The sequence below is a fragment of the Chrysochloris asiatica genome, unplaced genomic scaffold, assembly GCF_000296735.1.
Source record: "Chrysochloris asiatica unplaced genomic scaffold, ChrAsi1.0 scaffold00283, whole genome shotgun sequence".
Lineage (NCBI taxonomy): Eukaryota > Metazoa > Chordata > Mammalia > Afrosoricida > Chrysochloridae > Chrysochloris > Chrysochloris asiatica.
The window spans coordinates 2,213,539-2,235,818 of record NW_006408801.1 but is presented as its reverse complement, the minus strand read 5'-3'; the positions used below and the strand labels follow the sequence as shown (position 1 = coordinate 2,235,818).

At 50.5% G+C, this 22,280-nt stretch overlaps 1 protein-coding gene across 1 annotated transcript in view; it reads left to right on the top strand.

Annotated features, from left to right (window-relative positions):
* Positions 1-17,066: 17,066 nt before the first annotated feature.
* The window catches only part of ZNF516 (zinc finger protein 516), a 54,394-nt gene continuing 49,180 nt past the window's right edge, over positions 17,067-22,280 (top strand). Inside the window, exon 1 of the mRNA XM_006874547.1 lies at positions 17,067-18,741. Coding sequence (XP_006874609.1) covers positions 17,067-18,741 — 1,675 coding nt within the window. The remainder of the gene's footprint in view (positions 18,742-22,280) is intronic.

Sequence of the window (22,280 nt, the reverse complement as noted above, 5' to 3'; positions counted from 1 at the left end):
CTGCAAGTATGGGTGTTCTTGTGCATAAGGTACTTGGCTATCTTTTGAATCTTGGTTTCCCTTGTCTACTTCTATAAAAGACACTTGAGGAGGGAGAGAAAGGAACAGTCAGAAACATCACCATAGAAAACTTTAAGTCTGCCTTCAGCCTATAACTGATTGGAATACCTAAAATGGGGCTAGAAGTTGCCCTATGAAAGAGGCTTCCTGCAGAGCCTTTGCATTGCCTAAGACCATAGGTGGAATCCTGATCCCCATCTAGAATCTTCTGAGGTGGGAAATTTCCACTTGAAAGGACAAGCAGACTAGCCTGGAGCGACTAGAAGAACAGAAGATACTTCTTGAAAGAAAGACAAGCAGGAAAAGCCAAAACAATAATGACAATCTGATTGACTACTACAAGAACAAGCAAGTTTTTCACTGGGGAATCATCAAGGCAAGCGCTCAGGTCCCCTCAGGGCAAACCCCCTTCCAAGACTGAGACTCAAGGGGAATGTACTCAAGGCATGTGGTCTTGCTGGTGACCACGTTGGTCTACCGATAAAAGGAAGTGGGGGAAAAACAGCAATGAAGTTGTGAGCTAAGTCCGACCATGTTCAATAGACTCCTGTCAACTTGGATTGAGACCTGGTTAGCCAGCAGTATGGTGAGACCTGGGGACTCCTGGACCCAGGGACAGGGACAGGGCCACAGAGGACTAGAGTGGAGAGTGAAGTGTCCAGCTGATATGAAGTGAGGGGAGATGCACAAGAACATGTATACTTGCAGATAGTACTCATATGACCTGGCTTCGATGGCTGGATGATCAGAACTCAACTAGAGGGAGAAAGAAGAGGAAGAAAAATGATTAATCTGCTACAATTTGATGAACTTGACCTATACTTATGGATGTAGTAGCTCCAAAGAGGCAACGAAGTTTTACAGCGAGGATCATTCCCACCCTCTCCGTGCACAGAGTAGACATGGGTGGACAACTTAGACATTGGCTACCCAGAATGGGGTGGTGGTGGTGGTGGTGGTTACAAAGGCATGAAGTGACTGGCTTACAAGCTTTCAAGAGGGAGCATAGTTTCAGAGGGTGTGGAGGAAGGTAGAATCTTCACTGAGTGGATTCCAATCTGTCTGGACAGACATGTGAAAGGAGATGGGGATAAGAGTCTTGTGGTTCAATAGTGAATAATTGCTATCAAGATTGATTGTGAATGCTGCAAATGTAAAGGTAAACATTTTATAACAAAAGTAGGGGAGTGGCTGATGTTATAGTCCAGGAGCGGAGGATCCTGGGACCATCAGGGAAGAAGAGCGGCGTGTGGGACCCTATCCAGAGAAGCAGTGATGCCAGAGATGGAGGCAGAGATGATGATGTGGAGAGATGGAGTGGCTAGGGACTCTGGACTCAGGGAGGGAGAGGGGTTGTGTGCTGATGGCCGGGGGGCAGGCTTGCAGGGGGTGTACCCTTTGGTTGTTTGAATTGTTATATATTCCTGAATGCTTCCGTGTACATTAAAAAAACAAAGGAATGGAAGCAAATGCTGTTGAATAATGATGCATGGAGGGGGTTGTAATCATTGCCGTGAAACAAAATACGATAGGATGAATGTAAAGCTGATGTTCTTCCGTGTAAACTATTACTTAATTCATAATAAAAACTTAAAAAAAAGAAAAAGTCTTCAACTTGGTACCAATTCCTAGTGACCTTGTATAGGGTTTTTTAGGCTGTGAATCTTTGTGAGTCCTGGTGTGGCGCTGTAGGGTGAGCACTGGATCCCAAGGTCCGTTTGAATGGCAATGTCTGCAGTTCAAACTCACTAGCCGCTCCTCGGAAACCCTATACAGGGTTGCTATGAGTCGGAACCAACTTGATGACACTTAACAGCATCAAGTCTTGCCTCATCTCTTTCCCAAGGAGTAGCTGGTGGTCTGAAACCGCTGGACCTTGTGGTTTGTAGTCTAATGGTCATCCTATAGAACCACCGTGTCCTCAGAAGTGATGAAAAAGTTTGACAACGTGGGAATGACCAAGGTGAGACACAGAGATAGGAAGTCAACACGTGTTCCTGGAAAAATCGGGCCAGTAGACTTGGAGTCCTGGTGTGGCGCTGTAGGACAAGCACTGGACCGCAAGGTTGGTGTGAAGTGATAGGTCAGTGGTTCATGTGCAGGAGTCACTCCTGGAAACCTTCTACAGAGTAGCTCAGAGTTCAGTCTACTCAATGGCACTTTAACACCAACAACACACTTTCCTGACGCAGCGCTGCTGCAGACCTCCAGTGTGTGAAAATGCGGTGTGTGGAGTGGCTAAAGAAAGCACAGAAGATGAGGTCTGTCCCTATCAGCATACAGTTGCGCACTCTCCAAGTTTTGTCCCCTGCGTGCCATTTCCTCTTCCACATGCCTCCATGCTGAGCCTGGATACCTAGGTTCCCGAATTCACATCTCAGCCTACACAACCTGTGCCCATAGGAGCAAATCAAAGATAAGAGATCTAACATTTTATGAGTTTCTGGTGTTTTCAGGAGGAAGTTGAACAAAAAGGAGGAAGAAAAATGTCAGCATGTCTAGAACCCGCCAACTGCTGACAGTTGATGAACCCTATAGGACAGAGTGGAAGGGCCCCCCAGGATTTCCAGGCTGTCACCTGACTGCAGGAGACGGCCTCATCTGACTCCAACAGGATGGCTCGTAGGTTTGAGTGCTTACCACAGTGCCACCTGGGTCTGGGGTGGCGCTGTGGGCTAATACGTCAGACTGCAAAGTCGTTTGAACTGCAAAGTCGGTGGTTCAAGCTCACCAGCTGCTCCTTGGAAACCCTATACAGGGTCCCTAAGGGTTCGAATCGACTTGATGGCACTTAACAACAACAAACCTGATCTCTTCATCAACTTCTCTCAAATTTGCATGGAATGCAAGCAGAGTGTTTCAGGTTTGACTTTAGAAGGGTACAAGTCCTCCCTTCCCTAGCATCTTTCTTTCAGCAAGACTTTCTGTCTTTTCTTAAAACAACACAAAAACCCCAAAGCACCCCAAAGCAAATCCACTGCCTTAGAGCGGATCCTGATTCCAGCGACCCTACCTCAGAGGCAATCTTTATAGGAAAGAGCTCTGGTAGTGTAGTGGTTATGAATCGGGCTGCTAATCTCACAGTCAGCAGTTCAAAACTACCATTGGTTCCGTGGGAGAAAGATGAGGCTTTCTGTTCCTGTAAAGATTTACAGCCTCAGGAACCCTGTGCAGAGTAGCTATGAGTTGGAGCCAATTCCATGGCACACAGCCACCTCCTCCACTACCACCACCACCAATCTTTATAGGAGCAGACTGCCCTATCTTTTTCCAGAAGGGGAGCTGGTGGGTTTGAACCACTGACCTTTTGGTTCACAGACAATCTCTTAACCAACATGCCACCAGGGTGCTCATGCACAGAATGAGCCCCCCCTTGCCCGTAGCTTTAATTTTAAGGACACAGCCTCTGTCACCAAGGGTTCTGCAGATAGCCTTACTGAGTGCTGACCTGGTCATCAGGTTCTCGGGTGAGCAACAGGTGCGACCGTGGTTGGCCCCTGTTTGAAGGGACAATGCCCACTTTATTCCTGGCCGATTTCCAGTTTGAGATTGTCCTCTCAGGGACCATGGGCTGTGGGTGGGAGGGAGGTAAGGGTGGGTATGAGCTGTGGTGGTCACAATTTGCTTGTCACAGTTTGTATTTACTTTTCCCAAAAGCTGCTGTGGGATGAGCTGCCTCTGACTTAGAAATACGTTGCCTTCCTCCTTCCTGCGAGATGGTCTGTCTCTGAGCATTCATGGCAGCAGGTGTGCCTCTGCCGTGGCTGGCAGTTTGATGGGTGGTGAAGTCAGAACGGGGTTCTGGGTGTGTATCTGTTTCTGATCTAAGTTAGGGAAGTATATAGCTCACAACCTATAACAACTGGAAGGTCTGTGCTCCTGAGTGTCTGACTACTATTCCAACAGTGAGGCCGGGTAAATGCCACACAGGTATGACAGTATGTGGTTGCTGGGGATAGCCTTTTGTAGACACTACCTGCTTTCAAATGTGCTGTGTCCACTAGGGATAGAGCAGGCCACACCTTGTTTCTTATTGACAGTCTGGACAGTTTGTAGAGGCTTGGCAGTAGAGGATTCTGGAAAGTTTGTCCTTTTATAGTTTTGAACCTCCTAAAGTACTGATTGCAGTCCTGGGGTGGCGCTGTGGGTTAATGCACCAGACTGTAAAGCCGTTTGAAATGCAAGGTCGGCAGTTCAAGCTCACCAGCCGCTCCTCAGAAACCCTATTCAGGGTTGCTATGGGTTGGAACTGACTGGATGGCACTTAACAACAACAACAAAGTACTGACGAATGTTTGTATAAAGATAAACAAGAGCTCAAATCACTCCTTACCTGATGTGCATTTCAGAGCACCTACTGAGATCCTCTCAGGGTATTTGTATGGAGAACTATTTGCGGGTGATTGCTTAGAATTCAGCCAAGCTGATTTTTGAAGTGTTTACTTTACCCTTGTGAGCTCTTGACAAAGGGGTTTTGGGAGCCGACTTTCGGGCTCAGCAGCATTGCCTCAGACTGTGATGGTTTACGGCACACAGCCATCTTTCTTTATGTTCTTGCTCTCACTCCATGGTGGGGACTTCTAACTTCTTTCACACAATACAGAGGACGGCCATAAATGTGGACTGCATGTTAATTGTACGTGGTTTCTGATAGCCGGAGAGAAAATGTTGATTTTCAGTGGAGATGGGAACACCAGGCTGTGTTCATGTGTGTCCACATGTGCACCTGAGCGTTGGAGTGTATATTCTGCATGTGTGGGCGTGCCTGCACGTGTGTTTCTGAGCATGCATGCATGTGTTCATATGTATGTGTGCAGAGGGGCAAATCCCCAGCCTGCCATTAATCTATGTGACATAAGATACATAGCTTCTTCTTTTTTTTTAAGTTTTTATGAATTAAGATATGTAGCTTCTTTGTAGAAACAAAATTTAAATATATTTCATAATCAACTAATAACACCTCCAAAACTGTGTGAGGGGCCTTACGTGTTCAGAAAACAGTGAATTTCTCTCTTTGCACTTCCAGAAAGGGAGTGAGATGGAATCAGACCTGCAGTTCTGAAGTTGAGGTACAGGAAAACTTGGCTGACTTCAACTGCCTCTCATCGGCCCTGTTTCTTGTCGGCCTTTTCTCCCCAAGTGCGCCCCAGGATTTCCGGGATCTGAGTTTTGCTGCCGAGGTGCTCATCCTTGCTGTCTAGGCTGGAAGATGTGTCACTGTCCAAGCTCTGGGCATCTGAGGCTCGGGCAGGAACGGTCAGTGAAATGCGCACTAGCCCACTCCCCGTGGCCAGAGCGACCCAGTGGGACCAATCCCCATGGGCTCCGCAGCCAGAGTCACCGAGACCCTGTGGCCAGCTCCCACCCTTCTGGTAGTGGGGGGCTGGAACTGAGGGGGTCCTGTAAAGTTGACTTTTTAAGGGACATGTGGACCATAAATGGGAAAGTGGGAACTAGTGAATGGGAGGGAGTAACAGAAATTCATTAATTTCAGACAGCAAAAAATAAAAGGAGGGTTCTCTCTTAGTATGAGCGCCCCCCCACCCCCCAAATGTGCATGCCTTTGGGCGCTGCTTTCTAGGCTAAACTCCTTGGGGTTCTCAGTAGACGGAGTGGTGACTGGAAGGAGTACCCACTTCCTTGTGGGTTTATCTTAGGGCTCTTCTGAATGTAATCCATACTTAACTCTGTGTGTTCATCAGGGCAGATTGGAATCAGTCTTTATAGTTGAGTCCAGAGGGCACCATGTGCATCTCAGAAGAGAGCTCGTCCATCTTTCTTGGGTGTTCGTTGCTCTATCCTTCTCTGCAGCCCTTCTAGCCCATGTTCTGCTTATACCTTCTCTTGGCGGGCAGAGCTGTCACCTCTCTCTTCGAGCCTGGTTTCGGGGGGTTTTAGACAGTTTTTGGCATGTGACTTCTTAAAAGATTCTCTGCTTATGGTGCCACTGTAGGTTGGACATGCATTGTGCTATAAATAGATGGTTTCTGAGGTGGGGTGTGAGGTGTGTAATTGAAGCAGGTCTTGCTCAGCTTACGTGATCAGCCAGTTTACAAAGGAAGGGAAACCTCACTGGGGGTGGTGGTTAGATTTGGGGACATGGCTGGTCCTGTGAAAATGGCGTGGCGCAGAGCTGTCTGCTGACGTCTTGGACTTCACAAGCAGGGAGAATCCAGGTCACCTGCCCAGGGCTGGTTCCTGTGAGGTGGAAGTCAGGTGTGCACCTCTCCCCAGCGTCTTCACTATCTCGATGTCATGGGCACAGAACGCACACTCACACTCCCAGCAACAGCTGACCGTTGAGGGTCAGGAATACCTCAGAGTACATGCCTCCTGCCAGGACAGCATCTCAGCTGTGCCCATAGGCAGGCCTCTCTATGGCCTTCCTCCCCTCATGCCTGGTGGGCTGGCCTGGCCTCGACCCTGCCTGGGCAAGTGTAACAAAGCTCTTTCGCTCTACCATTGAGTGCTCAGAGGTACCCCACTCTTGAAGGCGCTGGGCTCTCTCCCTCTGTGGGCCGTCTCATCTGTCCACTGTGGCCGCTGTGTATGATGGGCTGAGAAGCCCACTACACTGTCCCAGGCCTGTCTTCCTGGCCTGCTACCACCATTTATCTGGCAGCTCCTCTGGTATCACAGCTCCCTAGCTCTCTGTCCTGGATCTGGGAGGTTCTCAGCAGAGGGACCCTGGGCCCAAAGGACCTGCTTCATTCCCGTCTCCTCTTTCTTGATAGTAATAAGGGTCTCCTGTCCACTTCTGGGATTGGCTGTCTTTCAAGCCTAGCAGGATGGCAAAACCGACCAGTCTCCTGATTAGGCTTCCCACCCCCATAAACTGTCTAGTCTCATTGGTGGGCCATAAGCACCTTATTTGCATAACCACACCTAATCATTTGGTAGGAGTTACAAGCCCCTGGTGAGTAATCTCACAGAGAAGCAAACTATTACCCATTGCTTGTCCCCATTTTCTGGGGGCTGTGAAGTCATTTGAAAGGAACCTTTGTTTCATAACCTGGAACTCTGCCTTCCTCTTCCGACGGTTCATCATGCTGCTCCTCTGTTTTCTGAGACTCACCTTTAAAACGAGCGTTTTTCACAGAAATGTCCAAACACTCTGTTCCTTGGCTGTTTCCAAATAAGGCTTGTTACAGACGATGTGTGGCCTCGCTGCTTGGTCCACCCCGGGACGGTGGGCTTGTCCTTCCTTCCCAAGGCTGGGGGCGGGGAGAGGCCTGTGGTGGACGCTGGATTCTGGCAGCCTTTATTCCTTCTCCTTATTAGAGTGGGGATGCAGTGTGTTCATAATGGATTATTGATCGTTCTGACGACAGCCGCAGCCCAAGGCCATCAATAGTACTTACTCTCCCAATAGTGAATGCGTCACTTTCATGAGGCTCTTCAGAACTCCAGTCTGGGGATATAAGCCTGCGATTGTGTGCTGTGCACAGAATGGGTTTCAGGAGAGGAGTTCGGCATTGTAGTTATGGAATTCTCCCCCATTTGTTCAGAGAATGGGCTTTTTGTCTCCGTCTCAAGATAAATCTGCCCAGGATGTTAATGATGTATTTTAATTTGTGCCTCATAATCCTACAGTGTAACTAATAAAGCGCATATCATGGGCTTCCAAGAACAGAACAAGCCCAGTGTACCAGTCCCAGATTGGGCCCCACGCCCACACGGCACACGTGTGCTTGTGGGTCCAGCCCGTGACTCCTTCCCAGACTGCCCTATAGACATCTGAAACCGTCTGTCTGTCTGTCTGCCTGCCTGCCTGCCTGTCTGGCGCTCACTTCATGCGTATGTTTTCTCTACCTCAAGGATGATTCTTCCGCTTCCACTCCAGCCTGTTTGCAAGTTCTCTTGGAACTCGGGCATCCTCTGCCCGTGCAGAAAGGGCTCCCCACAACCCGGCCACAGCCAGCCAGGCCTGCAGCCTCTGCCCACGCAGAAGGGGCTCCCCACACCAGGGCCACAGCCAGCCAGGCCTGCAGCCTGTACTGTCAGGGGCTCCCTGAGAGGAGGCAGACTGGAGCCCAGAGGAGGGAAGGGAGCTGCAGAGCAGTTAGACACCAACCCCTCCGGCTTCCTTCTCGCTGTCCCGGGCAGAGTATGCCAGGCTCTGGGAGGGTCTGGGGCAGGACACATGGTTCCTGCAGCTACTGTGGGTCTGCTGTGGCCAACGGCACAAACTCTAGGGTTCCCTCAGCAGGACCAGGGCACACCGGTAGCGGGAGCAGGCCAGTTCAGAGCAGCTCAGTGTCCGCTTCACCTTGACCTGCTTTGCAGAGGAGAAAAGGGCCCATGTCGTATGGATACTGGGGACGTTCACCTCTGAAACCCAGGAGCCATGTGGCAAACAGCTGCTTTGCGAAGTGACTGTTTCAGCCTGGTTGTGTGAGCCTGGAGGCTGACCCGGCATCCCGGGATCCAGAGCTCCGAACGTTGTCCTCGGGAGGCTTTGCTCCAGGTGTTGGACGTCTTTGATGCTCTTGCTGAGATGTTTCCCCGCAAAACACCACTGTTCAGCTCAGCAAACTCAGTTGTCTAAAAAACACTGTTTTTTCCCTGTGATTTTGAAAAGCCCAATGAAAAAGTAATTTTTCCAAAGTGCGTTTCTTTAGTGCGTCCGGGTTTCCTGGGGACCCAGAGCAGATCTGCCTTCCCTGTTTCAGATGCTGGCATTTTAACGGATATTTAGATTCTTTTTTAAAAGAGCAATCTTGATGAAAAATATCCCATATCCATAATAATGGGTAGAATAGTCTGTATACCTCTCTGTCCGTTGACTGACTGTCCGTCCACCATCTCCAGACAGCAGCTGTGAGCATTACAATGTTTTGATTATCCCCATCACGCCCCACCATCATGGTGGTGGTAAGTGCTATGGAGTCGGCTCTGACTCATGGGATCCTGTATAGGGTTTCCGAGGAGCTGTTGGTGGGTTTGAACAGCTGACCTGTCCATCTCCCGGGCATCCTAACTCTTAACAAGCTCACCTGTCCATCTCCTGGGCACCCTACCACTAACTACCTAACCTGTCCATCTCCAGAACATTAAGAGTACTACCACCTTACTAACCTGGCAGGAGGTACCCTCATATACCGGCTGATGTCCATTCTTATGAAGGGTTAGTTGTAGAGCCAACGTGTTGGACCTTTCCTGCCGTGGAAGAATTTCTACCTGCACTCAATATCTGCTGCAGTGTAGCCTATAAACCCCCTTAAATTCACAGGGGTTACTAGGTAGCTAAGGAGCTCTGGTAGCGTAGTAGGGCTGCGAACCTCAAGGTCAGCAGTTCGAAACTACCAGTTACTCCGCAGGAGAAAGATGAGGCTTTCTGCTCCCGTAAAGATTCACAGCCTTGGAAACCCTGTACAGGGTCGCTATGGGTCAGAACTGACTCGATGGCACTTAACAACAACAACAACTAGGTAGCTATTCGTAATCCAGTGTATTGAGCTGCTTTATTTTGTCTTGTAAATGTCCTGAAGAAAATACACCAGTGCCAGTCCCTAGTGTATATTTGGATCCTTAACCGACGTTTTCCTCCGGAACTGGACAACTGTTTATGACTAACAACACCCTGCATTTATTTGCCTAAGCATGGGACTCAGTACCTGTGTGTATTCCCATGGACCCCTCATGGAAACATCAGAATATATTCTGATACCTGTCACTCATGTTGTAAAGGTGAGGGAATTGGTGGGTCTGAAGTGGGTATGAACTCCTCACAGTGGTGGGAGGCAACCCTGTGGTTGGCTTTGATGAGAAAGCAAACCAACCTAGTTGTCGCCAAGTCAGCTACAACTCATGGTGACTCCAAATATTGAGAGCAAAACTGTGTTCTGTTGGGGTTTGAAGACCCTATTGGAGATCACCAGGCCTTTCTTCTGAGGTGATTCTGGGTGGATTTGAACCACTAACCTTCTGGTTTGTAATCGAGCACTTCACTGAAATGTGGAGTCTGTCTGTGAGTAACCAATTAAAGGAGCTAGCTGTCATGGGCTCTGATGGGGTTGCAGAGAGTGTTTGGGAGGGTCTGTAGATTGACGGGGGGTCTCTAAGAATGAGTGGGCATTGATCCCATGAGAGGGAGGGAGGCAACCACAGCATGTGTGAAGGCCCCAGGTGGGAGTGGGCTGGGTACCTGGAGGAGGTAGGATCACGCTCATAGACTTGGGCCAGGGAGGTCAGGGGACAAGGGCCCCATGGTGCTGGGGTAGAGGGCTTGTGAGCTGATGGATGGTATTTGAGCTTTGTCTTCAGGGTCTGTGGGTTGTATGTCTCAGGTGTGAGTTCTGGAAGGCGGGTCTTCACTGTGCGTAGAGCAGTGGTAGTTGGGTAGTGCTGGGGGCGGCTGTCAGAATCGGGCCGGTGTGCAGCGGGCTGGACGGGGGCTGGGTGATTTCTGAGTTCCAGTCAACAGGCTCTCAGAAAGGTGAAAGTGCCCTTGGAATGTAGAGGTGTTCTGATGACGGATTCAGTCCTCATCCCTTTGGTTCCTAGACTAGCTTAACATGTCCTACCCACCCTTCCGGAAATTTCTGTTGGTCCTACAGTACCCTGCAGGGAGACCCCTGTATCATGGTGTGCTTACATGCTAATGTCTCTTCTGAGCTTTTCCTGCTCCCCAGCCGTCTTTGAAATCAGTAAGTGCCCGGCAGTGCGCAGTGATGTGAACCCTGGCTCTCACGGGTGGCACAGCCTGGAACCATGTGGACTGAGGCCCATTCCTGAATGGATGTCGTCTGAATTACTCAGTGATGGGCACTTAGGTTCGGGGCACATTTTCATTTCATATGTCTTATGACTGTGTTGAGTGTTTTCGCTTCCTAATGCAGTCCTGAGTGGAGTCTTTCAATTCCCTATTCTGCTCCTGGCTCCCCTACATTGTATTAATGTCAAAAGGGCGTTTTCCAGCCAGTAGAAGATGATATGTTTGTTGAAATCTGTATCCTCGCAGTAACTGTTCCTAAGCTAAGTGAGTGTTTAAGACCAATAACCAAGACACAGTCTTGCTGGGCCATGACAAACTCTCTCTATTTAGACCTAGTGCCCTGTTTTCAGCAGCCTTGGTGGCACAGTTGTTAAAGTGCTTGGCTGTGACATGAAAGGTTGATGGTTCTATCCTACCAGCAGGAAAGATGTGGCGGTCGTTTCCATAAATATGACATCCAGGCAACTCTCCTCCATCCTATAGGGTCTCTGAGTTGAAACTGACTTCACGTTTGTTTGTTTTTTCACCTTAATTGATTTGGTTTTCTTTATACATTTACTTGATTTTTATTTACCTATACATTTTCAACTTTTACATTTTGACTTCTCTTCAACTGCTCCCTAATTCATTCGGATGCGTTGTTTAAGAAGTGGCTTCAGAGCGCGTTTGAGCTCTGCAGTGGAACATGCACACATAGACCCTGCAGGAGAGCCACTGGAAGTCTACAACTTCATCAGGAAATCATCTTTGTTTTTGTTCTTAAGTGTCGTTGAGTAGGTTCTGACTCATAGCGACCCTGTGTATGGTTCCCTAGGGAATGGTTGGTGGGTTTGAACCACTGACTTTGCAGTCCAGTGCTTATGTTATAGTGCCACACCAGGACTTCAAGTCAATCTTAGACCTAAACAATTGAATTACACTCACGTCTGGCAAGATCTCACTTTTAGCCTTGGAAAAAGCTTATACATTTTACAACCACAACACAAGTGTGAATCATTATGTGCACAATGCGTGTACAAATGTGTGCTTCGCATGTGGGTTCCCAGTGATGCTTTACAGCGTATCAGCTCACATGTGCATGATGGGTACTTTCTTCCTCTCACCTGCTTAGGCCCCGGATACTGTGTTGGTGGTTTGGGTAACAGGCTGTTGTCGACAAGTTGACGAACCTTGTGGTACAAGTTAAGCAAGTCCGACTGCTAACCACAAGGCTGGAGGTTAGAACCCAGCTAGCAGTTCCCCTGGAGAGAGACCTGGACACCTGCCCCATAGAGGTCACAGCCAGAGAAACCATATGGAACAGCTGTAGTTTGTCACCCGGAGTCACTGTGAGTCAGGATCAGTTACTTTGGAAAACCATGTGGGTATAGTTGACTTTTCAGAGAGGTGAAACAGGGCAACTCAGGGCTGAAACATACTGACTAGAAGGAAGTCTGCTCATCATTGATCAGATCTGGGGGTGTTCAGAGGTAAGCCACTCCCCAGGGACCTCTGGAAGGTGGTAGGTCCGTGTGGAGTGCAGTTCAGCATTTTCAAACATCTCAAGAGCCCCTGGAGTCCTGTGGGTTAATGCGCTGGACTGCAGAGTCACCTTGAACTGCAAGGTTGGTGGTTCAAGCTCACCAGCCACTCTGTGAAAACCCTATACAGGCTCACTCTGGGTCAGAACTGACTCAACATCACTTCACAACAACATGAGTCCCTAGTTGGGATGGCCACCCACGGAGTAGTTAAGATGGAAGTTCTGCCCACAGCCCTTTCTTTTCTGCTTTGCAGGGGAAGTGATGGATGGGCTTGTCTTAAACGGCAATTCAGCTCAAAGGAATGCTGATCCGGGTTGGGAGGTCCAGTGCGGTGGAGGAGGGCCAGTTGCAAGGATTTGTTTTTTGACCTTTTTTCCAAAGGCTTCCCAGACACTGGCTGTTATAGGGGGGGGGGGGGGGGCTGCGGAGTGGGGCTCCCCCACTTCTGGGACTCTTTCAGTCTAGGCAGCTTGTCAGCATTCTGGTTCCCTTAAGATCATGGCGTTTCTGATTCCACCGTTGTTACCCTTGCAACTCTTTTTCACTTCCACATTTATGTGTTTTCTCTCTAACATAAGTAAAAACACTTCCCAAACACTTCTCCCAGGGACTGACAAGACTTACCTCTGAAAGATGGGGTGGGGCCAGCCCTGGAGGAAAACAAAGAGAAAGAGGAACCTGTCTGGCCAGGCGAGGACGCCCTTAAGCGGCAGGATCTTGAGTGAAGCCCTGAATGGCGTTTGGAGGGAGGCCATGACCACAACTGCCAGTGGACACTGAGGAGATGGGAGTGGAATTCTCCGGAAGCCTGGAGGAGCAGGCCAGCCTCCTGGCCCCTTCCAAAGGCAGAGGGTGGGCGCCCCCTGCTGGAGATCCCGAGTGTTCCTACGAAGGGTGGAGTAGCAAACACTTCCCACCTGGAAAGAGGGAACCTCAAACTGTTCTGGAAAGATGCCCTTAAAAGATAGTGGATTTTTTCCAGGAACGTTTTGAAGTCCCCTCAGTCCTCTTGAATGACCTCAGGCAGACTGATGTCCAGTTGACCCGGAGCAATGTGCTGCTGGGCTTTGGGGTGTTCACTGGCTGATATCGGGAAGTTGATCCAAAAATCCAACCCATTGCTGTGAATTGGATTCCCCCCTATACGGACCCTGTAGGACAGGACCAGACTGCGTCGTCTTAGGGTTTCCGAGGCTGTAAATCTTTACGGGGACAGATTGCCTCGTCTTCCTCTGGTGGAGCTGCTGGCCGGTTTGATCAGCTGACCTGCTGGTTAGTAGCCAAGCTCCTTACCCATTGTGCCACCAGGATCCCTAAAATCAGTTCGCCAGGCTGTTCCCAGTGGTTCATCTAGGAAGAAAGGCACACGCTATTGACCCTCCATGAGGACTGGCAGGTACAAGGGGGTGGGGGGGGAGGCAGTCTTCTGTTAGAAGAGGATTTGGGGACCTACAGCTTCCAGGATGGAGAAAGGGAGCAGGGTGAAGGAACCCCATCAGATAAGTCTGGCTAGTGGGGAAGGACCAGGAGACAGCCAGCTCTCCTAGTTCCCATGTTTACCGTGTGTGCTAGAAAACAGAGCCTGCTAGGAGAGAGCCGGAAATGCCAGGAAACAGTGCAGGAGGGGACAAGCCCTTTTTGGCACACCTGATAAGCATTTGGCTGCTAACTGAAAGGTGGGTGGTTTAAACTGACCTGGGGGCTCCCAGGAAGCAAGGCCTGGCCATGGGGCAGCTCTGCTCTGTCACGTGGGTCACTGTGTGTTGAAATGGACTTGACAGCCCCCGACGGCCACAGCCTAGTCCACAGCTTTCACTGAGCTCTTCAGGTCCTTCCCCTAGGAACGTCTGTGGTGACTCAATGGCTTCGTGAGTCGCCTCTTACAAGTGAAGGGCGGTTCATCTTGGATCTCATCTTTCAGCTTGCGTTTAGCTTTTGTGCAGGAACTTGAATTGAGAACTATCTGTCTCCATAACAGCTTTTGTGAAAACAGATCTCAGTCTCCCTCCCGGAACTAACCATTTCTTGGGCTTCGGGCTGAGTTTTAGTGTTTTTTCTTTTTCTGTTTCAACTTATTTCTGTATGGGTCTTTAAACTTGTAACAGTAAGGTTAAGTCACCAAGTTAACTATAAATAAATAGGATGAGCCATTCATCCTTTGGTGGTGTTATATCAGAGGATAACATTTGGTGGGGAGGGATTCTCTGTATCAGGGCGAGAGCTGAGAGGACCTGTGGGGCCGGCTGGGACCACATGGGAAGGCACGTAGGACGCGCAGGGAGGCTGGGTTTCATGGGAGAGACTGCGAGGCAGGTGTGTGTCTCCATGTGTACATGGAAGAGCCAGCTGAGGGAACCCACCGGAGTGATGGATGATGGTCCCACAGGGCATCCATGGATGCAGCCTCTCTTTTACTGAACACCTGCCTCCTTCTTCAACACTTAGTCTCCTTACCACCTGGATGCTGGCGCCGATCTGTGAATACCGCTCACACTTGGCGCAATGTCTTTGCAGCACCTTGGATCATGAGCCCAGCCTCTGCCCCTTTGTCCACGTAGGCCTGGGTCCTATGGCCTTCAATCCCAAACTCCACCCCCACAGCATTTCTGAATGATCTGTTTAATTGGAAAATTGAGTACACATTTACAGTTATTTATTTAGCTAAAATTTGTAAAAATTCCTTGTTGTTAGGTGCCATCCAGTGAGTTGTGATTCGTAGTGATCTTGTACACAGCAGAATGAAACCCGGCCTGGTCCTACACCATCCTTACAATTGTTGGGTCTGAGTCCACTGTTGCGGATACGGTCCCTAATTTTTCATCTGCTTGAGAGTCATCCTTGTATTCATTGACCCTCTAACCAAGCATGATGTCCTTCTCCAGGCAACGGTCCCTCCCTATGACACGCCCAGAGTACACGAGAAGAAGTGTCACTGCGCTCGCTTCCTAAAGACACTGCGGTTGTACTTCTTCCGAGACGGATTTCTTTCTTTTCTGGCAGTTCCTGGTACAGTCAGCATTCTTTGTGAACACCGTAATTCAAAGGCATCAGTTCGTCTTTGGTCTTCTTCTTCATTGTCCAGCTTCTGCATGCAAGGTGACTGGAAATGCTTCTTCTTGTTGTTGTTAAGTGCCGTCAAGTCGATTCCGATTCATAGCAACCCTGTGTAGGGTTTCCAAGGAGCAGCTGGTGGTTTTGAACTGCCGACCTTGTGGTTTGCAGTCCAATGCTGAATCTGCAGTGCCACACCAGGAATTGTCAATAATTAGTCTTTAAATTTTTGATTTCTAATAAAAGAAACAGCCACTTGTTCATTGATTTGAAGCTTTGTTGATGTCACTTTAACTTGTATCAGAACTCCATGTGCTAAACATCTGTATCTGTATGTAGTTTACTTTTATTGTTGTAAAAGACAGGGCATACACTTCCCATTTTAGTGATTTTCAGTGATGTTACCATGTCCTATGACATGATCACTATCCATTTCAAAACTGTCATCATTCCAGAACAGAAATTCACTACTCTCTTAAGCGGTAACTCAGTGGAGCCCTGATGACCCTGTTGGTTGGACTTTGAGCTGCTCACCACAAGATCGGCAGTTCAGAGCCATCCATTACCCCGTGAGAGAAGGATGAGGCTGGCAGCTCCAGTAAAGATTGGCAGTCTCGGAAACCCTCTACATTTCATAGGGTCTCTGAGTCAGAATTGACTCAGTGGGTTTGTTTTTGGTAAGCAGTAACTCAGTGACCCCTGGTGACACAAGCATTGGGCTATGCTAAATCAATGGTCAGTGGTTTGAGGTGGTTTGAACCCACCAGCCACTCCATGGGAGAGAGACGCTGCAGTTTGCTTCTGTAAAGATTGATAGCCTCGGAAACACTAGGGGCAGTTCGCCTCTGCCCTGTGTGGCCGTTATGAGTTGCAGTAGACTTGCACTTGGACAGCTATGGGTTTGGGGGAGCAATAACCCCCACTTACCCCCCCACCTGTCCCTGGTCACTATGGATCTCTTTTCCATGCCTTGTCTCTTCTAGACAGTCTTTGCATTCTCTAGAGAGATTCAACCAGTGAGACTCAGATATAGATGGGAGACACTTTCCTAAGGAAATGGTTCACACAGCTATGGGGGCTGGGGAATTGCAGCTCCTTAGGTGTGGGATCAGAGAGCGAATTGAGCCAGAATGTTGTGTCTAAAGGGTGTACATCCAGGGAACTCCCTTTTAATGGTTTGATTGATCACAGCTCATTAGAGTGTCGCATGGAAAGTAATCACCTCACGTCAGCTCAGCTCACACTACAGAACAGCAACCAGACTAGAGTTTGGTCAAACCCTTGGGAACCACAGCCCAGCCAAATGATCACACAAAACGCACCATTACACAGATGTTTCATATAAACGGGATTGTGTGATATTTGCCCTTTTGTGTCTGCCTTATGCCCATCAGCACCTGTTTTCCTGGTTTGCTCCTTTCAGAACTTCACTTCGAAGTGGGGCAGGGTCTGTAAGATGGCTACCGGGGCTCCCTGTCCAGGCTGGTGTTTCCTGGTTTGAGTGGAAGCTTTGCTTATGTGACTGCCACCTTCTCTCTTACAGGTGCCCATGCCCTTGGCCACGCCCTTGGCCACGCCCTCCACTTAGAACATGCTGGAACACAGCCACCCCTCTGGCCGCTGGGACACAACACGTACCTTGACAATGGAGAGATAGGGCCGTCCCTGAAGGAGTGCCCGAGGAAGCTCCCGCACGTGCCTTCTTAGCCTGCGCCATGGAGCGGAACCGAGACCCAGAGACGGAGCTGCCGCGGGGCCCCGAGGGGGACGGGGACAAGACTCTGTACCATAGCTGCTGCATCTGCGCCAAGAGCTTCCCCTTCCAGAGCTCCCTGTCGCAGCACATGCGCAAGCACACTGGGGAAAAGCCATACAAGTGTCCCTACTGTGACCACAGGGCCTCCCAGAAGGGTAACCTCAAGATTCATATCCGCAGCCACCGCACAGGGACCCTGGTGCAGGGCCACGAGCCCGAGGCGGGTGAGGCCCCACTGGGTGAGCTGCGCGCGTCCGAAGGCCTGGACACGTGCGCCAGCCCCACCAAAAGCACGTCGGCCTGCAACCGCATCCTGAATGGGGCCTCGCAGAGCGATGGTGACCCTGGTGGCAAGATTCTGCTGCGGAGCAGCCGCAAGGAGGCCGATGTGACTGGGGGCGAGGGGAGCCCCTGCTGCCCGGGCGCCCAGGAGCAACCCCTGCTGCCTGCCCCACGGCCCTTCAAGTGCCGGCTCTGCAGCTACCGGACGCTGCGCGAGGACTCGCTGCTCAACCACATCGAGAAGGACCACATCACGGCGCAGGTGCCCCCAGGCCGGGGCGTAGAGCCGACATCCGGGGGTGAGTTCCCGTGCGAGGTGTGTGGCCAGGCCTTCAGCCAGACCTGGTTCCTGAAGGCACACATGAAGAAGCACCGCGGTTCCTTCGACCACGGCTGCCACATATGTGGGCGCCGCTTCAAGGAGCCCTGGTTTCTTAAGAACCACCTGAAGGCGCATGGCCCCAAGGCAGCCAGCCGCAACCGGCACCCGCGCAGCGAGCTGGAGCCCGTGGCCACCATCAACGACGTAGTGCAAGAGGAGACGATTGTCAGTGGCCTGTCCCTCTACGAGGTCTGCACCAAGTGCGGGAACCTCTTCACCAACCTGGCTAGTCTGAGCGCGCACCATGCGGTGCACCGACGCGCTGACGCGGGCTCAGATCCAGGCCCTGCCGACGCACAGCAGCGTTTCCTGAGCAGCCTGAGTCTGCGGCCTGCGGGCCCAGGCGACACTCAGGGTGCTACAGGGCGCCGGGTGGCCGAGCTAGACCCTGTCAGTAGCTACCAGGCCTGGCAGCTGGCCACGCGCGGCAGGGTGGCGGAACCGGCCGAAACACTGAAGATGGGTGGCGCGGAAGAGGTGGCAGGCGGTGCTGAGGCAGTGGGGGAACGTTCGCGCCGCGACTGGGCACTGGCCAGCCCCGACCGACGAAAGCGCGAGCCCCCCGCAACCCCCGCACCCGGCCCCCCACGCAAGCGGCCCAGTGGCCCCGGGGAACCCAGCGCCTCGTCTGTGCCGCCGGGTGACCTGGACTACCGACCAGCTTCACGCCAGGCCCGGCGCGCTGCCTCGGCTCCCGGCGGCGGCAGCGGCAAGTCGTCCGAGTGCTTCGAGTGCGGCAAGGTGTTCCGCACCTACCACCAGATGGTGCTGCACTCGCGAGTGCATCGCCGCGCCGCACGCCGCCTCCCCAGGCCACCTGCCCGCAACCGCTGTGGCTCTCTCAGTGACTCGGCCAGCGGGCCCAGCAGCCCCGGCTCGGCCAGCGCCAACGATGACTCCCCCGGCTCCGGCCTGGCCGATGAGGCGGCTGATGATAGCGGTGATGACGGCACGCCCGAGTCCGCACCAGGTGAGCCCGAGTCCCCGTGACACAGCCACAGGTCATCCCCTGGCCCTGTGCCTGGGTCATGTTGGGCCCTGATAGTCCCATGCCCATGTACCATCATCCAGGTAGCGCCCGTAGTCCTGTGCCCAAGTAGGCCCATGCCCACGCACTGCTCATCTAAGTACCCAGCTTCTAGTCCCAGTGGCCCCACACCTGGGTGACGTCAGGCCCAGGTAGTCCAATATCCACACGCCCCTAAGCCAGCTGCCAGCACACAGGTAGTAGCCTTCTTCCCTAATGATCCTGTGGGGCTGTGCCAGGTAGATCCACGTCCCACATTCAGGTAGCCCTGCACTTCTGCCTCCCTTCCTTGCCAAGTGGTGCCGTGCCAGGCAGCCCTACGCCCTGGTGGCCCTGTGCTTGAGCTCTGGCTGCCGGGCAGTGTCCTTCCAGATCATCCTGCTAATTAGCTACACCTGTTGCCATAAATTAGGCACCCTATCCCCCATTGATCTTAAGCAGAGTCTGCCCTGAACACGCTTACTTTCAGCAAAGACCACGTGGTCCCCGCCCAGGTCTGCCCCTATTTGGGGTTCTGGTCCTTCTACACATGGCAAGTGGGGGGCAGTACCTTTTGTTTATGCTCACTTTAGTAAATCTAGTTGGATTCAGGTAACCCCGGCTCTTTCGAGATGAAATCGAACATCTTCCAAATAGCAGACAGACATGTGTTTGGAAAAGCTGGCTACCTTTATCATTTAACTAGTTTTGTCTTGTTTCCTTAATTAAAAAAATTGTTTCATGAATTTTTGCTTTGAGTAGTTCTTGTAAGTATAAGATGATGTTTCAGTTTGGAAGCTTCGAGCTTTCTGCTCAGAGCTAGTCACCCACGGCCATAGAGTTCATTCCGACTCTCAGTGACTCTATATAGGGTTTCTCAGACTGTAAGCCATTACCAGAGCAAATATTCTCATCTTTCTCCTGTGGAGTTGCTGGTGAGTTTGAACCTCTGACGTTTCAGTTGACATTGTACCACCAGGGCTCCCTGTGTAGTAAATAGTCTGTTGTTCTTAAGAGCCACTGAGTTGGTTCCTACTCACAGCGACCCTGTTTAGGGTTTCTAAGGATCGGCTGGTGGGTTTGAACCCCCAACATCGGGGTTAGCAGTCCAGTGCTTATCCTACAGCGCCACACCATTGTGTAATAGTCTGCAGTCCTGGTGTTGCGCCGAAGGATAAGCTCTGGACGGCAAGGTCGGTTTGAGTTTTAAGGTCGGTGGTTCAAAATCACCAGCTGCTCGGAAACCGTAGACAGCGTCGCTGTGAGTTGGAACTTAACTACTACAACAGGTTCATACACCTTCTGGACCATCAACAATGTTTCTGAAACCCCTAGAGAACCCCATGCTGACTCTGCACGTCCAATGTGAAGGACATCTGGCAGATGGGGCGCGTCACCCCATTCTGAGCTGCTTATTTCACTGTGAGTCGTGGGGAGAGGGGCAGGACATGCAGGGTTCAGGCCCTGAACGCTAAAGGCTTGTGGTGTGAAACCTGAGGGGCTAGCTGACCCTGTGAGGCATTTATGAAATTTTAATTCTCGGGTTTCTTTTTACAGTGCTTGAATTGATGTTGCAGTTAGCAAAACCATGTCTATTTGGTGGTAGTGGTTGTGCCGGCTCTGTCTAGGGTTTCTGAGGCTACAAATCTTTATGGGAGCAGAAAGCCTCATGTTTCTCCCAAGCTGCACCTGGTGGGTTTGAATTGCTGACCTTGGCAGTTAGCAGCCTCAGAGTTCCTTAAAATATCAGGAGAGCTCTGAATGTCCTCCTTCCCATGTAATACTCTGAGGACTCTAATATTTGGAAAGCTTCTCCCTTCCGTCCATGATTTGTTGTTAAGTGCCGTCGAATTGGCTCCAACTCATGGTTACCCTGTGTAGTGTTTCGGAGGAGCAGCTGCTGGGTTTGAACTGCCAGACTTTGTGGTTCTCAGCCCAGTGCTGATCCTACAGCACAACACCCATAGAAGGTTACACATATGCGCCTCACGTGGTACTTCTGAAAGCAAGAAATCGGGAAGATCAAGTTATTTTCCCTATCAACGGTTTACTTTTCCCGTGGTTCATTAATGTTAGGGATTGTCATTGATTTAAGGATCCCTGGTGGTGAACTGGGTTAAGCACCAGGCCGATAAGTGTGAGGTCATCGGTTCAAGCCTGCCTGACAGTCCTGAGCGGCAAAGATGAGGCTGTCTGCTCTCAGAAAGATTTGCAGCCTGATAAACCATCAGTAGCAGTTTTTCTCTGTCCTGTAGCGTTGCTGTGAGTCCAGGTCTCCCAAGTCGTTTGGTTGCATTATCAGTAGCTCGCTTCTTTGGGAAGATTACATGTAACAGGAGGCTTAAAAGCTGTTTGTGGGAAAATTCCATTCTCTTTCAGTTCTCTTTTTCCATGAACGTTTTGAAGCCCCTCGTATTTTCTCTGTACCTACGATTTGAGCAGCTGCATGTACACTTCAGGTGCCTCTGTTGCAGGATTTCACACTGTAACTGAAGTGAGCGCAAAAGTGACCATAGAATAAGTAGAATGTTGCAGCTTCTGGGTAAACCAGAGGAAGGCATTTCTGGCATGTCATTGGAGAGCTGCGTGGGTCTATGGGGTCACTTTGTAATCTTAAAGACAACACACGAGCCTTTGAATGATCCCAGCGCCTGCAAAGGCCCCGCGTCGAGTTAGTTTGCTGATTCATGGCTCTGCTTAAGCAGAGAAATGCATGCTGTGCCCAGTTAGTCCCTCTGAGCACACTCCCATGTGTAGAATTTGCCAAGGCCTTTGAAGCAACTTCTTTGGAAAAGAAACTGGGTCTTTGAAATCCTGCATTCTTATCTGTAGCTGCCTTTCTTTTAAAAATGTACACACTACTTTGGAAGATACTTGCCCTTCCTGTTACTGGAACAAATTAACTTAGGTCTTTAAACATTTGCTATTTTAAATTCTCACAGAGTTTTGCTGAAGTGTGATTTGTTTCGGTTGTTAGCACACCTCCGTAGATACTGAGGGTCGGGTGAGAAAAGCAGTTCTGGTAATAAAGAATCGGATACCTTGTATGGCACACGTGTGATCGGGATCGGATCTTCCTGGCCCTTGCAGTCAGTGGTCCATATATGTGCTGTAATGTCACTGAAACTTTTTGTGACACCCACAAGGTGGATTGAGGGCTTTTGGGGGATCTGAGTAATGAACACTAATTTTTTTTTTTTAATGTTTTATTGTGAATTATGTGATAGTTTACATGGTAGAACATCAGTCTTACATTCATTTTATCGTACATTGTCTCATTGCCATGGTTACAATCCCCTCCATGCAATCCTTCCCCCGTACCCTCCAGGTCTTCAGCACACAGGCGCTCTCCCTCTCTGGATCTAAATTTTCCAGCTGCTCCATCGCTCCACATCATCATCTCTGGCTCCATTTCAGGCATCACTGCTTCTCTGGGTAGGGTCCCACTCTCTGCTCTTCTCCCTTGATGGTCCTAGGGACCTCCGCTCCTAGACTGAAAAGTT